Here is a 22835-nt window from a genome sequence, read left to right on the forward strand (position 1 = left end):
AGGGTCACTGCTGGTGTCCCCTCTGACTTCACCTGCAAGAAGTGCACCCAACTCCAGCTCCTCAAATACCATGTTAGAGAACTAGGGTTGGAGCTGGATGAACTCCGGATCATTCGGGAGGCAGAGGGGGTGATAAAGAGGAGTTACAGGGATGTGGTTACACCCAAGGGACAGGAAAAAGGTAGCTGGGTGACTGTCAGGAGGGGGGAAGGGAATAGGCAGACAGTGCAGGGATCCCCTGTGGCCGTTCCCCTCAATAAGAAGTATACCGTTTTGGATACTGTCGGGGGATAACCTACCAGGGGAAGGCCATAGCGGACAGGTCTCTGGCACTGAGCCTAACCCTGTGGCACAGAAGGGAAGGGGGGAGAATAGAAGAGCAATTGTAGTGGGGGATTTGATAGTAAGAGGCACAGACAGACAGTTCTGAGGACGCGAAGAGATGAAAGTTGCCTTCTGGGTGCCAGGGTCCGTGATGTCTCAGATCGTGTCTTCAAGATCCTTAAGGGGGAGGGTGAGCAACCAGCAGTCATGGTACACATTGGTACCAATGACATAGAAAAAGGACTGAGAATATGAAAAATGAGTACAGAGAGTTAGGTTGGAAGCTGAAGTCCAGGACAAATGGGGTAGTTATCTCTGGATTACTACCAGTGCCACGCGATAACAAAGTAAGAAATAGGGAGAGAGTGCAGCTAAACACATGGCTACAGGGTTGGTGTAGGAGGAAGGGCTTCCGTTATGTGGATAATTGGAGCACATTCTGGGGAAGGTGGGACCTGTACAGTAAGGATGGGTTGCATCTGAGCCAGAAGGGCACAAATATCCTGGGAGGGAGGTTTGCTCGAGCTGTACGGGATGGTTTAAACTAGTTTGGCAGGGGATGGAGAACCGGATTTATAATTCAGAGGATGAGGTATTCAGTCTTCCAACAGACACAACAGGGAGTGAGGTGGTTTATGAAGAATTGCAGTCGATGGAGCATAATTGCGGACACAGATGTTTTGAGGTGCGTATACTTCAATGCTAGAAGTCTCAGAATAAAGTGGATGAACTTAGAGCATGGGTTGGTACTTGGAACTACGATGGTGTGGCCGTTACTGAAACTTGGGTAACTCAGGGAGCAGAATGGTTGTTGGAAGTTCTGGGATTTAGATGCTTTAAAAGAAATAGGGAGAGCGGAAAAAGAGGTAGGGGAGTGGCATTGGCAGTCAGGGCGAGTACAGCAGCTCCTGAAAGGCAGTTTGAGAATGATATGTCGACAGAGTCAGTTTGGGTTGAGGTCAGGCACAAGAAAGGAGCAACAAAATGTGAGGCTGGATGAACACAGCAGGCCAAGCAGCATCTCAGGAGCACAAAAGCTGACGTTTCGGGCCTAGACCCTTCATCAGAGAGGGGGATGGGGGGAGGGAACTGGAATAAATAGGGAGAGAGGGGGAGGCGGACCGAAGATGGAGAGTAAAGAAGATAGGTGGAGAGGGTGTAGGTGGGGAGGTAGGGAGGGGATAGGTCAGTCCAGGGAAGACGGACAGGTCAAGGAGGTGGGATGAGGTTAGTAGGTAGCTGGGGGTGCGGCTTGGGGTGGGAGGAAGGGATGGGTGAGAGGAAGAACCGGTTAGGGAGGCAGAGACAGGTTGGACTGGTTTTGGGATGCAGTGGGTGGGGGGGAAGAGCTGGGCTGGTTGTGTGGTGCAGTGGGGGGAGGGGATGAACTTGGCTGGTTTAGGGATGCAGTGGGGGAAGGGGAGATTTTGAAACTGGTGAAGTCCACATTGATACCATATGGCTGCAGGGTTCCCAGGCGGAATATGAGTTGCTGTTCCTGCAACCTTCGGGTGGCATCATTGTGGCAGTGCAGGAGGCCCATGATGGACATGTCATCAAGAGAATGGGAGGGGGAGTGGAAATGGTTTGCGACTGGGAGGTGCAGTTGTTTGTTACGAACTGAGCGGAGGTGTTCTGCAAAGCGGTCCCCAAGCCTCCGCTTGGTTTCCCCAATGTAGAGGAAGCCGCACCGGGTACAGTGGATGCAGTAAGTCTCACATCTGTCGTCTGCAAGGTGTTAGAAAGGATTCTGAGGGATAAGATTTATGACCATCTGGAAGAGCATGGCTTGATCAAATACAGTCAACATGGCTTTGTGAGGGGTAGGTCATGCCTTACAAACCTTATCAAGTTTTTTGAGGATGTGACTAGAAAAGTTGATGAGGGTCGAGCTGTGGATGTGGTGTATATGGACTTCAGTAAGGCATTTGATAAGGTTCCCCATGGTAGGCTCATTCAGAAGGTCAGGAGGAATGGGATACAGGGGAACTTAGCTGCTTGGATACAGAATTGGCTGGCCAACAGAAGACAGCGAGTGGTAGTAGAAGGAAAATATTCTGCCTGGAAGTCAGTGGTGAGTGGGGTTCCACAGGGCTCTGTCCTTGGGCCTCTACTGTTTGTAATTTTTATTAATGACTTGGATGAGGGGATTGAAGGATGGGTCAGCAAGTTTGCAGACGACACAAAGGTCGGAGGTGTCGTTGGCAGTATAGAGGGCTGTTGTAGGCTGCAGCGGGACATTGACAGGATGCAGAGATGGGCTGAGAGGTGGCAGATGGAGTTCAACCTGGATAAATGCGAGGTGATGCATTTTGGAAGGTCGAATTTGAAAGCTGAGTACAGAATTAAGGATAGGATTCTTGGCAGCGTGGAGGAACAGAGGGATCTTGGTGTGCAGATACATAGATCCCTTAAAATGGCCACCCAAGTGGACAGGGTTGTTAAGAAAGCATATGGTGTTTTGGCTTTCATTAACAGGGGGATTGAGTTTAAGAGTCGTGAGATCTTGTTGCAGCTCTATAAAACTTTGGTTAGACCGCACTTGGAATACTGCGTCCAGTTCTGGGCGCCCTATTATAGGAAAGATGTGGATGCTTTGGAGAGGGTTCAGAGGAGGTTTACCAGGATGCTGCCTGGACTGGAGGGCTTATCTTATGAAGAGAGGTTGACTGAGCTCGGTCTCTTTTCATTGGAGAAAAGGAGGAGGAGAGGGGACCTAATTGAGGTATACAAGATAATGAGAGGCATAGATAGAGTTGATAGCCAGAGACTATTTCCCAGGGCAGATATGGCGAGCACGAGGGGTCATAGTTTTAAGCTGGTTGGTGGAAAGTATCGAGGGGATGTCAGAGGCAGGTTCTTTACGCAGAGAGTTGTGAGAGCATGGAATGCGTTGCCAGCAGCAGTTGTGGAAGCAAGGTCATTGGGGTCATTTAAGAGACTGCTGGACATGTATATGGTCACAGAAATTTGAGGCTGCATACATGAGGATCAATGGTCGGCACAACATTGTGGGCTGAAGGGCCTGTTCTGTGCTGTACTGTTCTATGTTCTAGTTCTATGTATAGATAGAGTAGACAGCCTGAGACTTTTTCCTCAGGTGGAGGTAGCCATTATGAGGGGGCATAGTTTTGAAGTGAAAGGAGGTAGATTTCGTGAGATGTCAGAGGTAGGTTCTTTACTCAGAGTGGTTGGGGCATGGAATGCATTGCCAGAGAGGGTAGTGGGGCCGGCCTCACCAGGGGCATTTAAGCAGCTATTAGATAGGCATATGGATAATATTATAAGGTAGGGTGGACGTTAGAGAGACCTTAGGTTTCGGGTAAAAGTTCGGCACAACATCGTGGGCCAAAGGGCCTGTACTCTGCTGTACTGTTCTATGTTCTATGTTCTATAATGCAACCATGGACATGTTGAACTGAGGAACTAACAGAAATCAGTCTTCATGAAGATTTACTTTAAAAAAAAGACAAATAGCTGGATTGGGGTTTGAGAAATCTCCCGGACCAGATTAGCTTCACCCGAAGTAGATTAAACAAATTAACTATAGTAAAAGTAGGTGCATTTAGTGGCTACTTTTCAAAATTCTATAGGTTCTGATAAAGTTCCTGTTGACTAGAAGTTAGCAAATGTAAGCCAAGTAATTGATAACAGAGGAAAAGAGAGACGGACAGTGGAGAACTATAGACTTGTTACCTTGAGACCAGTAGCAGGGAAATATTAAAATCTATTCTTAAGGATGTGCTAACTAGGTTTTTAGAGAAAGGGTGGAAAATTGGGTTGAGTGAACATGGATTTATGAAATGGAAATCAGATAACAAAGTTCAGGTTTTTTGAGGATGATACTTGCAGCATAGACAAAGGAGAAGGCATTTGATAAGGTCCCACACAGCACGTTAGAAAATAAAATTAGACAGCATAGGTTTGGAGGTTGGGCTGGAAATATACTCATTGTGATTGAGAATCAATTAATACACAGAAAGCAGAGGAGTGGGAATAATTGGATCACTCAAGATGGCAGATTGTTAGTAAGTGGGGCCGACAGTGCTGGGTCCACAACTGTTCACAATTAATATATAAAAGAGATTGGGAGTAAGTACAAATTGTAATATTTCTAAGTTTGCTGATGACACCAAACTAAGTTAGAATGCAAGATTAGCACAGCGCAAGGAGGCTTAAAGAGAACTTGGTCGGGCTAAGTAAATGGAATATTTATGGGCGGCAGGGTAGTTCAGTGGTTAGCACTGCAGCCTCACAGCGCCAGGGACCTGGGTTCGATTCCAGTCTCGGGTGACTGTGTGGAGTTTGCATGTTCTCCCCATGTCTGTGCGCTCTAGTTTCCTCCCACAGTCCAAAGATGTGCAGGCTAGGTGGATCGGCCATGCTAAATTGCCCGTAGTCCTCAAGGGTGTGTGGGTTATAGGGGGATGGGTCTGGGTGGGATGCTTCAAGTGGTGGTGTGGACTTGTTGGGCCGAAGGGCCTGTTTCCACACTGTAGGGAATCTAATCTAAATATTACGGCAGATGGAAGATAATGAGACTGAAAATATTCACTTTGGCGTGAAACAAACTCAAAGACAGAATGACTGTTGTTTATGAATCACAAAGCTAGTATGAAGGTGCAGCAAGTAATTAGAAATGCAAAATAATTGGCATTCATTTTATGTGAACTGGACTACAAACGATATTTTGCTGTGGTTGTATATGACTGTGAGACATTACCCAGAATATTGTGTGGAATTAAGGGGAGAATTAAACCAGATTAATCTCTGTTCTCTACAGTTTCAAAGAACGATAGCTATCTAATTAAAACTTATAAAATTCTTCCAGTGCTTATAGATTGGATGTTTCCCCTCGCTAGTGACTGTAGAACCAGGGATATTAACTCAAGTAGACCATTTAAGACTAAGAAAGGGGAATTTCTTCTTGACGGAGGGTGGTGATTCTTTGGAATTCTTTATCCCAGAGCTCAAAAAGCTCAGAGTGAAAGCTCAATCATTAGCTACGTTCAAGACAACAAACAGTACGTTACTGGAGATGAGTGACAAAGGGAAAAGGAGATAGTGTAGCAAAGTGGCACTAAGGAGATGCTCAGCTATAAAACACGTTGAATGGCAGAGTGGGTTCAATGGGCTGAATAGCATCGTCCTGTTCTGTTCCAGCTAGAAAGGAGGCATTGTTGAATCCGATGCTGGGAATGAGGTGTGCCAAGTGAACCAGTGACTGTGGGGAAACACTTGGGTAGGAAGATTGACACAAGGAGAGATTGATTGCTTGATTCTCGGAGAGCTGAAGGTCACATTGCTGGCAAAGTGAACTGATGGCTTGGGAAACTTGTCGGGGCATGGTGTGCTGAAATCACAATGAGATGCTGGTCTGCCAAATGCCAGGCTTCCAAAGTGGAGTATAGTAGAAAGATTTCCATTGTTTCATACGTGATAATTTCTGACATGGGTTACGATGGAGTAGGAAGGGTCTTTTTCTGTGTTGTATAACTGCGTGTGTATAGAAAACATCCTTCCTATAAAAGGGTGAGCAGTGTATGAAGTATTCTCAAAGTGACCTCACCGATGTCCTGTACAGCCGCAACAAACCTTGGCTGAATGAAGATTGAAGGAGGTCAGAAGCACTACCAGGCATATCTAAAAATAAGGTGAAAACCTTGTGAAGCTACAGTACAGGAACATAGGACGGCACGGTGCTTCAGTGGTTAGCATTGCTGTCTCACAGCGCCAGGAACTTGGGTTCGATTCCACCCTTGGGCAACTCTGTGTGGAGTTTGGACATTATCCCCGTGTCTGCATGGGTTTCCTCTGGGTACTCCGGTTTCTTCCCACAGTCCAAAGATGTGCAGGCTAGGTGGACTGGCCATGCTAAATTGCCCATGTGTCCAGGAAGTGCAGGTTAGGTGGATTGGCCATGGGAAATGCAGTGTGGGTGTGGGTGGGTTGCTCTTTGGATGGTGTGTGAGAATTCAATGGGCCGAATGGCCTGCTTCTGCCCTGTATGGATTCTATGATAGTTGCATGCTAAGCTGTGGAAGCTGCAAGTTAGAAAATTTCAAGGGTGGTGGTTATATTCTGTCTTGTTGGAGATATCTGTTGCTTGGTGCTTCCACTTAACTTCTGAAGCCTGAGGCAAAACCTTGTCCAGGTTTTGTGGCTTATAAACTTAGACTGTCTGAGGATCTGAGGAGTCTTAAATGGTAAAGACCATTGTACAGTCATTAGCAAATATTCCCACTTCTGAATTTAGGATAGAGGGAAGGTCACTGAAGCAGCTGAAGATGCTTGGGCCTAGGACACTATCCTGAAGAACTGTAGGTTTGTACTGAGGTTGGTATGATTCACCTCCAACAATTACAACCACCTGTGTCTAGGTATGACTCCAACCAGTGGAAAGATTTTCTCTTATTCCCTTTAATTCCATATTTGCTAAGAGTTGCCATAGTCTATAAAACCTGCCTTCATGTTAAAGATAGCCACTGTCACCACCCCTGGAGTTCAGCACATGTTTTACGCAAGTTTGGAACAAGACTATGATGAGGTCAGGAGCCAAATGAACCTGGAGGAAATGGAGCCTTATAGAGCATCCATCCATGTGTCCATCATTTTGCTCATGATTTAGATTAGACTGATTAGTTGGATTGGATTTGTCCTGCTGTTTGTGGACAGACTACACTGAGTTAATTTTCCACATTGTCAGGTAGATGTCACTGTCATAGCTATACTACAGCATCTTGGGTTATGTGCTGCCAGATCTGGAGCACATTTCTTCAGTACTATTTCCAGAATGTTGTCAGGGCCCCTAGCCTTTATAGAATCCATTCCCTTCTGATGGTTGTTGATATGATATGGAATGAATTGAAATTGCTGAATAGTGACATTTGTGATGCTGTCAACCTGAGGAGGAGGTGGCTGAGATGGATCATTCACTCAGCATTCCTGGCTGAGGCTGAACGCAAGTGTTTCAGTTTTGCCATTTGCATTGACATTGATCTCAATCAATGATGGAGATATTTGTAGGTTTTCCACCTCCTATTAGTTCTTTAATTGTCCATGTCTATGCACAATTCCAAGTGACAGGACTGCAAAGCTTTGATCTGATCCACTGTGCGGAGTCTTTCAGCCCTGATCAATGTTGTATGTTTGGACATTCAGAAATCATTTGATAGGTGCCACATGGCAAGTTGGTTAGCAAATTAGAAATGTTTGGAATTAATGTGTCCTTGGCAGCATGGATGAGGAGTTGACTAAAAATTAGAAAGCAGAGGATGTTTACATGTACATGGGCATTTCTTAGTTTGGAGTCAGGTTGAAACTGGTGTTCCCCAGGGATTGTTGTTTTTCTGATTTATATAGAGGTGTTTGTTGAGGGCAAAAATCTCTAAATTTGTGGATGATACTGAGATAAGAAGATCACTGAATTGCGAGGATGACCGTTAATGACTTCAGAAGGACAAAATTTGAAGTAATGCATTTTGTTGTGAAAAACCCAAACTGAATGTTTCAACTTTGAGTTGAGTACAGGAACAGAGGAACCTCAAAGTTCACATGCATGATTATCCGAAGGTGGCCAGGCAAGTTGAAGCGGTTGTTAAGAAGACTTAAGGGATCCTTACGTTTAAAAATAGAGTATAAAAGAAGGGAACTGATACTACACCTATACAATCATTGGTCAGACCACATTTGGAGCGTTGTGTTCAGTTCTGGGCACCTTAGAAAAGCTGTTTAAAGTCTAGTGAGAGTTCAAAGGAAATTTACTAGAATGATACCAAAGAATGAGGTATGTAAAATGAGCTGATCAAATTATGAGGGGCATGGATAGCATGAGTGCACATAGTTTTTTTCTCAGGGATGGGGAATTGAAAACTGGAGGGCATAGGTTTAAGGAGAGAGGGGAAAGATTTAAAAAGGACCTGAGGGGCAACTTTTTCACACAGAGTGCATAAATGGAATGGGCTGTCAGAGAAAGTGGTTGAGGCAGGTACAATAGCAATGTTTAAAAAACATTTACATAGGTACACGGATAGGAAGGATTTAGAGGGATATGGAGCAAATGTGGGCACTTGGAATGAGCTGAGTGGTCACTATGGTCAGCATGGGCCAGTTTGGGCCAAAGAGCCTGTTTCCATTCTGTAATACTCTATGACTCTATGATGTATTGTAAAGGTTTAAACTAGTTGTGCAGGAGAATAACAGCAAATAAATCAGGTGAACTGGAAGAGGGGTGAAACAAAGACTAGCCAGGGTGAAATGGAACCCAAGACTGATAGGAAAACCTCTGACAGAATAATTAGGTGGCATACGATACAATATTTCTACATACATTGCTTTCAGGAAAATTAGAGAAAGGATAGTGGGAGGGGTGGTGGTATTGATTAAGAGGCACATTGCACTGCTAGAAGGACAGGTGGCCAAATGGGCCAAAGACAGAATCAATTTGGCTACAGCTATGGTACACAAACGATGGCTTCAGCAGTTGGAGGGAGAACCAGAAAGAGGGAAAAACAACTTGCTGCCATCACCTTTATCAATTCAACTGTCAGATGCATCTGGCCAAAACACCATTGGTAGGAGTGACCACCACAGAATCTTTGTGAAGACAACCTCATTGTGATGTGTGTAGGTACTACAACCACGCTGAATGCAATAGGTTCTGAATATGACCACCATATTAATCATGTGAAATTGCAACTGTGCTCCTTGCAGAATTTTTATTGGCAAAATGATTTATGGTTTTGTTAATTCTCAAGATTACAATTAACCAAGCACCAAACCCCCGACCCGAGTTAAGAGCATCCACAAGTCAGAGATAGGATGAGAGTGTGAACGTACTCATGGGTGTTCTATTTTTAATCACCCACCTAAATTGTGGAAAGCCAGGGATATTCAGATCAAATTGCTCCATTCTACCTAATAGAGCTGTGAATTTGGAGAATTTTAATTGGCTTGCTGATAATTGGCTTAAAGGCCTGAAAGTACAAATTGAAACAAACAGAAATAGATATAAAATCTTCCAGCATTGAACGAGGCTTGTTAAGAATGCACCTTTGAAAGTTGTCCAAATCAGCATTTCCTCTCACTACACTACAAATTAGGCTGTTCAGGACATGTTGAGTCTTTTTTAAAGTTCCTAATGAACCTGATTCCACCTGCCTTCTGTTAGTGCATCCCACATCATAACTCAAATCATTTTTCCTCTTATTTTTTGCCAATCGTTTTAAATCTGTGACATTTGGTAAGTGACCAATTTGTCAGAAAATTATTTCTTCTAACTTGTTGGATCAAAACCTCTCAATTTTGAATATCTCTACTCAAAGAAGGGACTTGCATTTATGTATTACCTTTCAAAGGCATCTGTAGGAGCTTACAGCCAAAGAAATATTTCTTAAATACTGTTGTAATGTAGGAAACAATGGCCAATTTATACCCAGAAAGATCCCACAAATAACCAGAAAAATTTTTTTTTAATAATGTTGATTGAGGGATAAATTGCTCGTGGCATCTGGTTTACTTTAGTCTGAAACAGTACTGAGATCTTTCACATCCAACTAGGTGGGCAAAGGGGATCTCAGTTTAAATGTCTTATCTAAAAGTCAAAATGTCCAACACTGCCCTGAAGTCAGCCTTCCTTTTGTGCTCAAGTTCTAAGATGGGGCCAAAGCACACAACCTTCTGACTCAAAGGATGGGGGTACTATGCATTGAACTATAGCTGGCTGCTCTTCAAAGCACTGACATTCTGGCTAAGTCTGATGTTTGAAATGCCTTGAAAGTTCACATAAATATCTACTACAATGTGACAGGGTAAGAAAGATCAAAGCTACTGTGGTAGAATGGCCAAGTGGTATAAGGCACTGGATTCAGTTTCTGGTTCCAGTCTCTTTGGAGGCTTGAGTTTGAACCACGTCACTTCCAATAATGTTCTGTCATTCAGATACTTCAGTACCTTCTGTTAGGTCTTGAGGTGTGGTGGTACAATCCCTACTTCTGGGACTGAAGGCCCAAGTCCAAGTCCCACCTACTCCAGACATGTGTCATAGCATGGCTAAATAGGTTAATTTAAAATATTTGCTACATTACCTTTATCAATTCTCCCTGTTACTCCTCACTTTGTGAAAAGCTTCCTTCATTGTTTCATGTACCAATTACCTTGCAACATATGCCCGCTTGTTCCAATACTGCATAGAATAGTTTTGCCCCATTCGCTCTGCCCAAACCATTTTACCTTGCTTCTTTCCCAGTATATTTGTTTGGATGAAGCCATCTTTGTTTTTTATAGATAGATTTCTCTGGAGTTTGTCTGTATTTCCACAGTGTACACTCCTTTTTGTACGTGAACTCAAGCTGAATAGATTCAGTCTTTGAATGCTCCAGTGTATAGGTCCTCTGAGAACTGTAATAGTATACCTGATCACCCCTCAAGTCTATTCAGGAGGAATACTGATGAACATTAACACAGGAGAAAGGAATATTTGGTTCCCATTTCTGCCTATATTATAGTCACAACATTACAACTTCATGTGGCCTATCTAAACTCCTATCTCCATAGCTTTGTCAAGCTAATTTATAATACTAGTTGAATTAACGCATTCTAACACTGCTAATCAGCTTTGCTACTTTCCTCTTATTCCTGATCTCTCTGCACTTTGTTTTGCTGCCATTTGTCCCTCTCGGCTTTTCATGCATCTTATTTCTACACTTTGCTGCTAATATTTTCTCCCTGTGTCCTCTCCACAAGCACATGTCCACGCCACTGTGAAGACAGTGCTTTCGTCGCTGTTCAGGTGAAACCTGCTCGGCTTGCACCTCAAAACTAGCTCTAAAACTAGGAAGCTCTTTTATGCTAGAAGTCACATGTCTGCTCTTTTTCTGAACTCCCTGCAGCTTCCTGAATGCACTGCCAGAGGGCAAGCTGGAGCAGCTGGCAGCACTTCATGCATATGTGGTTTTCCAGGCCACATCAATGGCCCTGGCATTCCGACATGGCACACAATGTGCATGTAACAGGCCCAAGTTGCTCGGGCATGTTAGATAACAGTTATTATACAATCAGTTATGTGCACTTAAAACTAACACTAAAACACAAATTGAAACTACTTAAAACTAAATCTTATAAAAATCACATGCTATTAAATACTTACTATAAGCTCTAAAATTATTGGCCCCTGCCATTAAGCTAAATGCTTAGCTCTAATAGACCCACACCACTCCATGCTGTGCCGAGCACTTAGGAGTTTGTCTGGTGTCAGCTGCTATCATATGCATGGTTTGAGACTGCCTCTGTTCTCTGCCCATGCTTGCCTAAGCTCAGGGCTTGCTAGAAATTTTACCCCTCAGTACGGAGTGAAGAACTCAGCAATAAGGTTTGTTAGAGGATCGAGAAAGAAAATAAAATCAGCCTGTTTTTAGCTGTTGCTTATCATCTTAGCTACATATCTGAATGCCAGGAAAGTCAGACAAAATAGACAATAGCCACTACATCCTCAATACAGGCCAATCATCCCTAACCAATCCCATTAAGTGTGAGCTTACATCCGCAGGAGTGTGTGATTGGTTATCTGCAGAGTCTGTCAGGACTTGCTGTTTGTAATCTTTAAACATCAACTGGAAAATGATCAAACGCTGGAAGGAAAGTCACTAGGCAAAAATAAAGTCAGATATACAACACAGAAACAGACCCTTCAGTCCAACTACTCCACGCTGATCAAGCATCCTAAATTAATGTAGTCCCATTTGCCAGCATTTGGCCCATATCCCTCTAAACTCTTCCTATTCATATACCCACCCAGATGCCTGTTAAATGTTATAATTGTACCAGCCCCCACCACCTCCTCTGGCAGCTCACTCCATACATGCATCACTATCTGCGTGAAAAAGTTGCTCCTTAGGTCCCTTTTAAAACTTTCCCTTAAACCTTGCCACCTGCTTTTGGACTCCAATACCCTGGGGAAAAGACCTTGACTATTCAGCCTAACCATGCCCCTCCTGATTTTATAAACTTCTATAAGGTCACCACTCAGCCTCCAACACGCGAGGGAAAATAGCCCCAGACTATTCAGCTTCTTCTTACAGCTCAAACCCTCCAGCCCTGGCAACATCCTGTAAATCTTCTGAACATTTTCAAGTATCACAACATCATTTCTATAATGTAGTATTCCAAAAGTGGCCTAACCAATGTCCTGTACTGCTGCAACATGACCTCCCAACTCTTATACTCAATGCACGGATCAATAAAGGCAAGCATATCAAACTCTATCTTCACTATCCTGCTTACCTACAACTCCACTTTCAATTATCAATCTGCACCCCAAAGCCTCTGTTCAACAACACTCCCCAGGAGCTTACCATTAAGTACATAAATCCTACCCTGATTTGCCCTACTGAAATGCTACACCTCACGTTTATCTAAATTAAACTCCATTGCCACTCCTCAGCCCATATGCGCATCTGATCAAGGTCTCTATACTGAAGTAACCTTCTTTGCTGAATACATCACATCACCACTTTTTGGTGTCATCTGCAAGCTTAGTAACCATACCACCTATATTCACATCCAAATCATTTATATGAATGAGAAAAAGCAGTGGACACAGTGGACCAATCCTTGCTGCACACCTCAGGCCACAGGCCTTCAGTTTGAAAAACAACCCTCCACCACCAAACTCTGTCTCCTACGTTTGAGCCAATTTTATATCCAAACGAGTAGTTCTCCCTGCATTCCAAGTGATTTAACTTTGCTAAAAAGTCCACCATGCAGAACTTTGTGGAACACCTTACTGAAGTCTTTATACAGACAATTTCCACTGCTCTGCCTTCGTCAATTTTCTTCATTTTTCCAAAAAAATTCAATCTAGTTAGTAAGACATGACTTTCCACACACAAAGTTATGTGACTATCCCTAATCAGTCTTTGCCTTTCCAAATACACAAATTCTGCCCTGTAGGATCCCCTTCAAAATCTTGTCCATTTTAGTTTGACAATAATTGCTTAATTCTATGCCTTTCTAAGATTGCCACGATGAAGTTCAAAACCAATTTCCTTTACCCTGTGATCTTTTGCCGACTCACTGAGTTACCCATGATCAATCAACAATGTTACACTACTGCTCACTACCTAATATCATCTAGAGTTTAGATCAATTGTACAACTGATCAATGATTTAAACCGAACAAACAAAAACACAACAGTTCTTCATGCATATGAACAAGAAACTGAAAATATTTAAAGATAAAAATTGAACAGAAAGTAATGTTGGAGAGAATTACATCTCATGTTTACGGTCTCCATCCGTGCAACACTGAATGACCCCACTCCCTTGCTCCCCTCCAAACACACACCCTTCTGTTTTCATCCTCCACCCTGTCATTATCATCATCCCACAGTCTGATAAGGCGTGGGGGAGGGGGGCTGGTGAGGGTGAAATATGAATAGGACCAACAGAAATCCGTCACCTGGTGTGTAAACTAATCCCCTTGAGTGGAGACAGAAAGAACAGCACTCAAAGGACCCTCCATAACTTCATCCCCAGGCTTTATTTCAGGGGCAAATCTACTCACCTTTGTGAAACTAGTCAGACAAGTTTGTAACTTTCGGAAACCTCAAGTGGCAGCAAGTTCCAGAAAGCTCAACATTAATCCTTAGAGGATTCCTTCATTAGCTCCCAAAATCCCTGTCCCTCGTTTACAAGGGAGAAGATTCTGTTTGGGCTGAGAGTTGAGATGAGATCGATGGATTAGGGTGCGGAATTATCTGTTCCAGTTACAGGCGATGGCTGTAGCTTTCTCAGTGGGAGCTGAACTGAGCCAGGGTCAATGGACTCCGGCTGGTTTTGATATGAGTTGAGGATTGAGATTCAATTACAGACAGGGTACGAGCTGTCTTCACGGTCTGCTAAGAGTTGCTGTCTGGTCTCCTTTATAGTGAATACCTGGGAGCATGTCAGCACTTGAATCTTCCAAGCTCTCAGTCAAACCTGTCTCTCTCTCTGAGCTGATGGAGAAGGGGGAGGACATTATCAAGAGGGGATACCAGGGCACTAGAAAGCAGCACGTCTGCAGTGATCCCTCACCACTACCTCCTCCAAAAATTCTAAATCGGATTTAATACACACAATAGAAAGGGACATAAATGTTACTACACCGATTGCACCCACAATCTGCAATTTCATGTATCAATGTAGATGTTTGCATAATACAGTTTACTCGATTTATAATCGTTCGATTGTGAATTCTTCGTAATCACTGCCTGATTCCAACTCCCTTTGGTACTGGCACTGTGCGTCCAATGCACTTATCATTTAACTTTTCACAATTTAATACATCTTCGTTCGGCTGCCAGATTTTCAGACTTGTGTTGCGCCCACACGATACAGCTACGAACATGTTTGACAAGAGTAAAGCTCGTCTGATCCCGAAACTCTCTTACCCGGCGCTGCTGCTGGTCCCGTTCCCGGGGAATAGGCAGTGAGCTGCTACCGCCGCTGCACACAAGCAAAGTCACAGTAACCCAACTGACCAGCATCCTGACTGAGTGAGCCCCTCACTCCAATCTGTCTTTTATATACCCCGCCACGGCTTTGTTTCTCAGTCCTGCCTCAATTCTCAGCCACAAATATCACGTGGGCGCATGTACATTCTCTCAATTAACCCCTCTTTAGGTGAGTTTCTCTATTACCCTCCTGTGGGCGAGTTTCTCTATTAACCTGCAGTTCGGTGAGTTTCTCCAATAATCCCTCTTTGGGTGAGTTTGTCTAATATCCTTCTGTAAGGCGAGTTCCTCTATTTGCCCTCCTGTGGGTGAATTTCTCTGTAAACCCTTCTGTGGGGTGAGTCTCTCTATTAAATTCCTGTGCGGTGAGTTTCTATATTCAACTCCTGTTGGAAGAATTTCTTTATCAAACCCCTGTGGGATGAGTTTCTTTATAACACTCCCGACAGGTGGGCTTATCTATTGTTCTGCCTGACTAGTGGGGGTGCTGGAAAAACAAGCACAGTATTCCTTGTGTTGTTACAAAAGTTAAAGACTTTTGTCTGCAGAATTCCATAATTATCCCGACTTTCAGACTCAGATTAACAGAAAACACAGAACTGGTTTTTGTACTTAACATGAATTACTACATTTTTTACAAATCTAGCTACAAGTAAACATGAACTGATGGCATGTAACTCTACAAGTTAAATGTTTAGCCCTCTTATAAACTTACAAACATACGCAGACACAGACACAGACACAACGGAGAAAACACTGGTGCTAAGGACGGCGGAATTACCAGGAAAGCACTCCAGTGATCCCTGGTCATTGGAACTGTAAGGATGATTCCTGTGCTGATCAGAGCACTGCTTCTCCGTCTTCCTTCTCCAATGTTTTCACTGGCTTGCAGAAGGAAGAGGATGGCTGCATCAGCCTTATTAAAGGTATAGTTTACAGCAACAGCCAAAAGGAAAGATTACAGAGTCATAAAGATATACAGCACAGAAACAGACCCTTCGGTCCAACTCATCCATGCCGACCAGATATCCTGAATTAATGTAGTCCCATTTGCCAGCATTTGGCCCATATCCCTCTAAACGCTTCCTATTCATATAGCCATCCAGATACCTGTTAAATGTTGTAATTGTACCAGCCTCCACCACCTCCTCTGGCAGCTATTTCTATAAACGTACCACTGTCTGCCTGAAAAAGTTGCCCCTTAGGTCCCTTTTATATCTTTCCCCTTTCACCTTAAATGTATGCCCTCTAGTTTTGGATTCCCCCATCACAGGGAAAAGACCTTGTCTATTTATTCTGTCCATGCCCCTCGTGATTTTATAAACCTCTATAAGGTCACCCCTCAACCTTTGACCACTCCAGGGAAAATAGTCCCAGCTTATTTAACCTCTCCCTATAGCTCAAACCCTCTAACTCTGGCAATGTCCTAGCAAATCTTTTCTGAACCCTCTCAAGTTTTACAACATTCTCCCAAGAGGAGGGAGACTAGAATTGCACACACGTCCTGTATAGCTGCAACATGACCTCCCAACTCCTATACTCAATGTACTGACCCATAAAGGCAAGCATACCAAGCGCCTTCTTCATAATCCTATATATCTGAGTCTCCACTTTCAAGGCACTACGAACCTGCACTCCAAGGCCTCTTTGTTCAGCAACAGTCCCCAGGACCTTACCATTAAGTGTCTAAGTCCTGCCCTGATTTGCCTTTCCAAAATACAGCACCTCACATTTATCTAAATTGAGCTCCATCTGCCACTCCTCAGCCTATAGGTCCATCTGATCAAGATCTCATTGTACTCTGAGGTAATCTTCACTGTCCACTACGCCTTCAAATTTTAGTGTATTTGTCTCTGTTTTAAAGGAGCTTTTATTAGATAGAACAGAGACGGCTCCTGATTTGGTGGAGGTGTGATGGCATATCCCTTGCCTGTTCAATGTCCTAAGCTGTCCAGTACTTGGGAACCAATCGCAAAGTTGCTGGCAGGTGGAAGGCCTTTGTCATTGATAACTGATCACTAGTCGACAAGTATTTCAGCTGTTTATTGCAGCTCAGTCTTCATTTGCTTTCCCCCTTAGCTCCGGCTCATCTGCACCATCTCCTGCTACTACTTAACCAGCAACTGTGTTTACAATGAGTGTCAAGTGACTCCCCCATCTCCACATCGTGCCTCATCAATGTAGTACATCCAGGTGCATTTCTACAGATTTCATCATACTTTCTCAATTGTCTTGCAAAATTTTCCCCTTATCCTTCTTCTAAATATGAGAACTGGGTTTAACTGTCCCAGTATTTCTGTGTTAATGAGTCAAAATATAGTATGTCCACTTAAGAACTGTCTATTTCTTCTACCTCACTCTTATTATCTCCATCATCTTCATGCGTGACGTAACTGATTCTTTTTCCTACAATAAAGTGTATTTATCAGATAAACCACTTTACTAACTCTCCTGGCTACTTTACATGGACCACTGAATTTTGTTTTCACAGGATCAATTTGTAAAAGCATTTCCAGCTCTCAATTCCTTACCTTAGCTAATTGCCCTCTTTTCACTCTCCTATTTTCTATCACTTATAAATCTATGAAGCTGTCAGAAAAAGGTTTGTTCTGAGGATTGACTCATAATCTTCATCCATTATTACAGTCTGTCTAATCATTTAAACCCTTTTGTTCATTATAAACTAATGCAGAGAATGCTGAAGAAACTCAGAAAGTCTGGCAGCATCCTTAGGGAGAGAAAATGTTTCAAGTTTGGTATGACTCTTCTTCAGAACTTAAGTTCTTATTACAGCAAGTAGTGAGTTTTTAAATTCTTCTAAGAGAGCAATCTCTCTAAGAGATAACACAGTGTGAAGCTGGAGGAACACAGCAGGCCAGGCAGCATCAGAGGAGCAGGAACACAAACATTTCTGAAGAAGCGTCCCGATCCGAAATGTTAGCTTTCCTGCTCCTCTGATGCTGCCTGGCCTGTTGTGTTCCTCCAGCTCCACACTGTGTTATCTCTGACTCCAGCATCAGCAGTTCTTACTACCTCTGAATCGAAGAGCTTCATGTATGGTTTCAGCTTCTAAAACTTGAATCCACTTCTCAAAATTGCTTTGCTTAACCCTTTCGAATTCAATGTAGGTTTGAACCAGAGATAATGGGAACTGCAGATGCTGGAGAATTCCAAGATAATAAAATGTGAGGCTGGATGAACACAGCAGGCCAAGCAGCATCTCAGGAGCACAAAAGCTGACGTTTCGGGCCTAGACCCTTCATCAGACAGGTTTGAACCAACTGCTTCCTTAAATTCAGGAACCATTGCTTAATGCCTCATGCAAGCCAATACCGGTTTCTTTATACTGTCATAATCCCAAAAATACCACCTCTGACAGTGAAGTCTAAATTTCTTGTGCTTTACTTGTCAACTTACTTTGCATATGCAATGTCCATTCCTCTTTTGTTCAATTCAAATGTTGACCCATTTTCTCAAATGACATGAAGAGTGGCTCCACATCCTATTCCCCAAATTTTGGTAGGGCCTGTGCAAACTTCAACATTTTTTTCATTTGGCTTCAAGTCATGTCTCAGACCCTCCTCACCAGGATCAGTATCAGTATGTCTTATTCCCTTTTTCATTTCTCTATTAATTTGCTCCTTTTCCTTATTTTCTCTGTTCTTATTTCTCCTTTGGAATTCCATCTTAGATTTTCATTTTCTTTTCTTGCTTAAAATGATTTAACTGTAATTGAATATCACCTAATTCTAATGTTCCACTTCTCAGATCATCTGGTCTGTCAAACATTTCCACTCAACCCAAGTGTTTAGATTAGATTAGATTCCCTACAGTGTGGAAACAGGACCTTCGGCCCAACAAATCCACACGGCCCCTTAAAGCATCCCAGCCAGACCCATCCCCCTATAACACACTCACTCCTGAGCACTCCGGGAAATTTAGAGTGGCCAATTCACCTAGCCTGCACATCTTTGGACTGTGGGAGGAAGCCGGAGCACCCGGAGGAAACCCATGTAGACACAGGGAGGATGTGCAAACTCCAAACAGACAGTCGCCCGAGGCTGGAATCGAACCCGGGTCCCTGGCGCTGTGAGGCTGCAGTGCTAACCACTGAGCCACCGTGCTGTTAGTACAGGTCAGGAATCTTTTATCTGCAAACTTTGGGACCAACTGGTTTTCAGAGAAAGAACATTTTCAGTTTTCTGATACACTTACTCTTATAGGTCTGTTTGGGTCATTCGACCCTTGGGAACAAACTTCACTTTTAGGTCTGTTTGGGCCACCAAAAGACTTTCGGTTTTTAGGTCTTTTCAGTGGATAAAAGATACCAGATCTGTATCTCAGTTATGTCTGCCTTGTTTCTTGCAAGGAATCTGACCTCCAGTTTAGCTGCTCAGTCAATCAACGTGCCCTTTGAAATTTCTGTTAAGATTGCTAGGGACAACTCTGCCACCCGCAGGAAATATTTTGCCATTTCCAATGCCATATCGTAAATGCGGCACAGAACCTGAAGTTTTCTTCACCTGTTTCACAGATAGTAGGAACTGTAGATGCTGGAGAATCTGAGATTACGAGATGTAGAGCTGGATGAACACAGCAGGCCAAGCAGCATCACAGCAGCAAGAAGGCTGAAGTTTCGGCCCTAGGCCCTTCTTCAGATGCTGTTTGGCCTGCTGTGTTCATCCAGCTCTACACCTTGTTATCTCTTTTCTTCACCTGTGTTGCTTACTAATAGCACACTTAAATCCTTGCCACCTCTGTTTCAAATCGATTAATCTTGGATGAGTCCATAACTTTGTTACTCCTCAGCACACTAGGAATCAAGTCCCAGTCTTCTGGGGACATGACAAAAGTTAAGTATTTTTTAAAATATGCAGAATTCTGAAATTTACTTGACTTCCAGAGTCAGGTCAATAGTAAATACAGACCAGGTTTCTGATTGAGAAACACAATTTATCACAAGTAGATACTTTACAATTATTTCTCTGCAGCTAGAATCTATCAACATATACTACAAATTACATTTCTAAACTTGTTATAAGTTTCCACTTTACATACACATGCAGAAAAAACAAATGGGTGTAATGGATAAAACAGAAACTAGGAAAGCAGATAGTAGGAACTGCAGATCCTGGAGAATCTGAGATAACAAGGTGTAGAGCTGGATGAACACAGCAGGCCAAGCAGCATCTGAAGAAGGGTCTAGGCCCAAAATGTCAGCCTTCCTGCTCCTCTGGTAATGCTTGGCCTGCTGTGTTCATCGAGCTCTACACCTTGTTAACTAGGAAAGCAGTTCAGCGATCCCTGTTTACAACATCTGCTGAGATGATTATTGTGCCAGTCAGAACTTTTCTGGTTGTTTCACTGTTTGCAGGAGGCACAGAATCACTGGTTCACACATAAAAGATTTCTGAGTCATTAATCATAGGACACAGCCTACAGGAACTGCTGAAAAAGTGATTCAGACAGTAGAGAGAGAGGGAGGAGCCAGCAGTTGCATACTCGTTTGCTTGAAGTAAAGGAGGAAATATAAATTGAGGCCAAAGACTCAAAACCTACACTTCCTTGGGAGAGCAGAACAAGCTGCAGTGATTGTAACAAGGTCAGCCAGGTAGACTTCATAGAATGTGAATTCCCTGATTGGGGCTGCTACTCTGGTTCAACAGGAAGCCCTGGCTGACAGATAAGGAGTGTCAGACATCCTGTACAGTCTGAGAGCTGGCTTTGAGGGAACTGCAACAGTACCAAGGACTCACCATGTGTAAATAAAGGGTGACTTGGTGACAGGATACCGCCCTCTGTGGAGTTGGTCCAGTAGCAGCAGAGAAAAGCACACTCCTGAAGAAGTTCACTTGTAACGGTTGTCTTTCAGTTGGAGTGAACATTTCTGGCATCATGCCATTATTTGGGAAGCTTGAGTTTGGTGGCACAGAAGCTCAGTGGTTAGCACTGCTGCCTCACAGCTCCAGGGATCTGAGTTCGATGTCAGCCTCGGGTGACTATCTATATGGAATCTGCACATTCTCCTTGAGTCTGACCATGCTAAACTGCCTATAGTGCCCAGGGATGTGTAGGTTAGGTGAGTTAGTTATGGTAAATACAGAGTTTTGGTGTTAGATTAGGAGAGTGGGTCTGGATGGGGGTGCTCTTCAGAGGGTCTAGTGAGCTTGATGGGCCAAATAGCCTGTTTCCACACTGTATGGATTCTATGACTAGTTCGATCCTGCTGTCGAAGACTGGACCCAATATTTGGAAAGAACATATAACTGATCTGAAACCTAACCCTACTGCATATTAGCTTAAACCTAACTGGACTTCAAACAGGCACTGAAACTGACTTTATCATTGGAAAAAGCAGCAAGTGGAATGTATGATTTGCCAGGAGAACTAAGCTTAGGGAACAAGATTTGAGTGACAGTAACTCCATCGACTCAGTCAGACACGTGCTGAACTGAGGGACTCATGATCTGCCCGCAGCAAAACTCCAAAACTAAGCCAAGCCTTGGCCAAATGATTAAAATTTTCTTTAGGATCCAGGCCAGTAAACCTTTGTAGTTGCTGCCAGTCTGTGGACTTGAGGCAGCAAAAGAGATCCACTGGACCTAAATTGAGTAAGAGAACTCTGAGCACACCCTGGTACATTCACTTTCATCTGGTTTGGAACAGTTAAATTGCTTAGCTACATCCAAATCAGAACCAATCATAATAAACATCTGGTTAGAACATTAGAACATAGAACATAGAACAGTACAGCACAGAACAGGCCCTTCAGCCCACAATGTTGTGCCGACCATTGATCCTCATGTATGCAGCCTCAAATTTCTGTGACCATATGCATGTCCAGCAGTCTCTTAAATGACCCCAATGACCTTGCTTCCACAACTGCTGCTGGCAACGCATTCCATGCTCTCACAACTCTCTGCGTAAAGAACCTGCCTCTGACATCCCCTCTATACTTTCCACCAACCAGCTTAAAACTATGACCCCTCGTGCTAGCCATTTCTGCCCTGGGAAATAGTCTCTGGCTATCAACTCTATCTATGCATCTCATTATCTTGTATACCTCAATTAGGTCCCCTCTCCTCCTCCTTTTCTCCAATGAAAAGAGACCGAGCTCAGTCAACCTCTCTTCATAAGATAAGCCCTCCAGTCCAGGCAGCATCCTGGTAAACCTCCTCTGAACCCTCTCCAAAGCATCCACATCTTTCCTATAATAGGGCGCCCAGAACTGGACGCAGTATTCCAAGTGCGGTCTAACCAAAGTTTTATAGAGCTGCAACAAGATCTCACGACTCTTAAACTCAATCCCCCTGTTAATGAAAGCCAAAACACCATATGCTTTCTTAACAACCCTGTCCACTTGGGTGGCCATTTTAAGGGATCTATGTATCTGCACACCAAGATCCCTCTGTTCCTCCACGCTGCCAAGAATCCTATCCTTAATCCTGTACTCAGCTTTCAAATTCGACCTTCCAAAATGCATCACCTCGCATTTATCCAGGTTGAACTCCATCTGCCACCTCTCAGCCCATCTCTGCATCCTGTCAATGTCCCGCTGCAGCCTACAACAGCCCTCTACACTGTCAACGACACCTCCGACCTTTGTGTCGTCTGCAAACTTGCTGACCCATCCTTCAATTCCCTCGTCCAAGTCATTAATAAAAATTACAAACAGTAGAGGCCCAAGGACAGAGCCCTGTGGAACCCCACTCACCACTGACTTCCAGGCAGAATATTTTCCTTCTACTACCACTCACTGTCTTCTGTTGGCCAGCCAATTCTGTATCCAAGCAGCTAAGTTCCCCTGTATCCCATTCCTCCTGACCTTCTGAATGAGCCTTCCATGGGGAACCTTATCAAATGCCTTACTGAAGTCCATATACACCACATCCACAGCTCGACCCTCATCAACCTTTCTAGTCACATCCTCAAAAAACTCCATAAGGTTTGTAAGGCATGACCTACCCCTCACAAAGCCGTGTTGACTGTATTTGATCAAGCCATGCTCTTCCAGATGGT

At 43.6% G+C, this 22835-nt stretch overlaps 1 protein-coding gene across 1 annotated transcript in view; it reads right to left on the minus strand.

The window, feature by feature from the left end:
* Positions 1-14922, minus strand: part of mmp11a (matrix metallopeptidase 11a) — an 84894-nt gene extending 69972 nt beyond the window's left edge. Inside the window, exon 1 of the mRNA XM_048556511.2 lies at positions 14754-14922. Coding sequence (XP_048412468.1) covers positions 14754-14849 — 96 coding nt within the window. The 5' untranslated portion in view covers positions 14850-14922. The remainder of the gene's footprint in view (positions 1-14753) is intronic.
* Between the last annotated feature and the right edge of the window lie 7913 nt (positions 14923-22835).

This window comes from Stegostoma tigrinum, chromosome 26, assembly GCF_030684315.1.
Source record: "Stegostoma tigrinum isolate sSteTig4 chromosome 26, sSteTig4.hap1, whole genome shotgun sequence".
NCBI classification, from domain to species: Eukaryota; Metazoa; Chordata; class Chondrichthyes; order Orectolobiformes; family Stegostomatidae; genus Stegostoma; species Stegostoma tigrinum.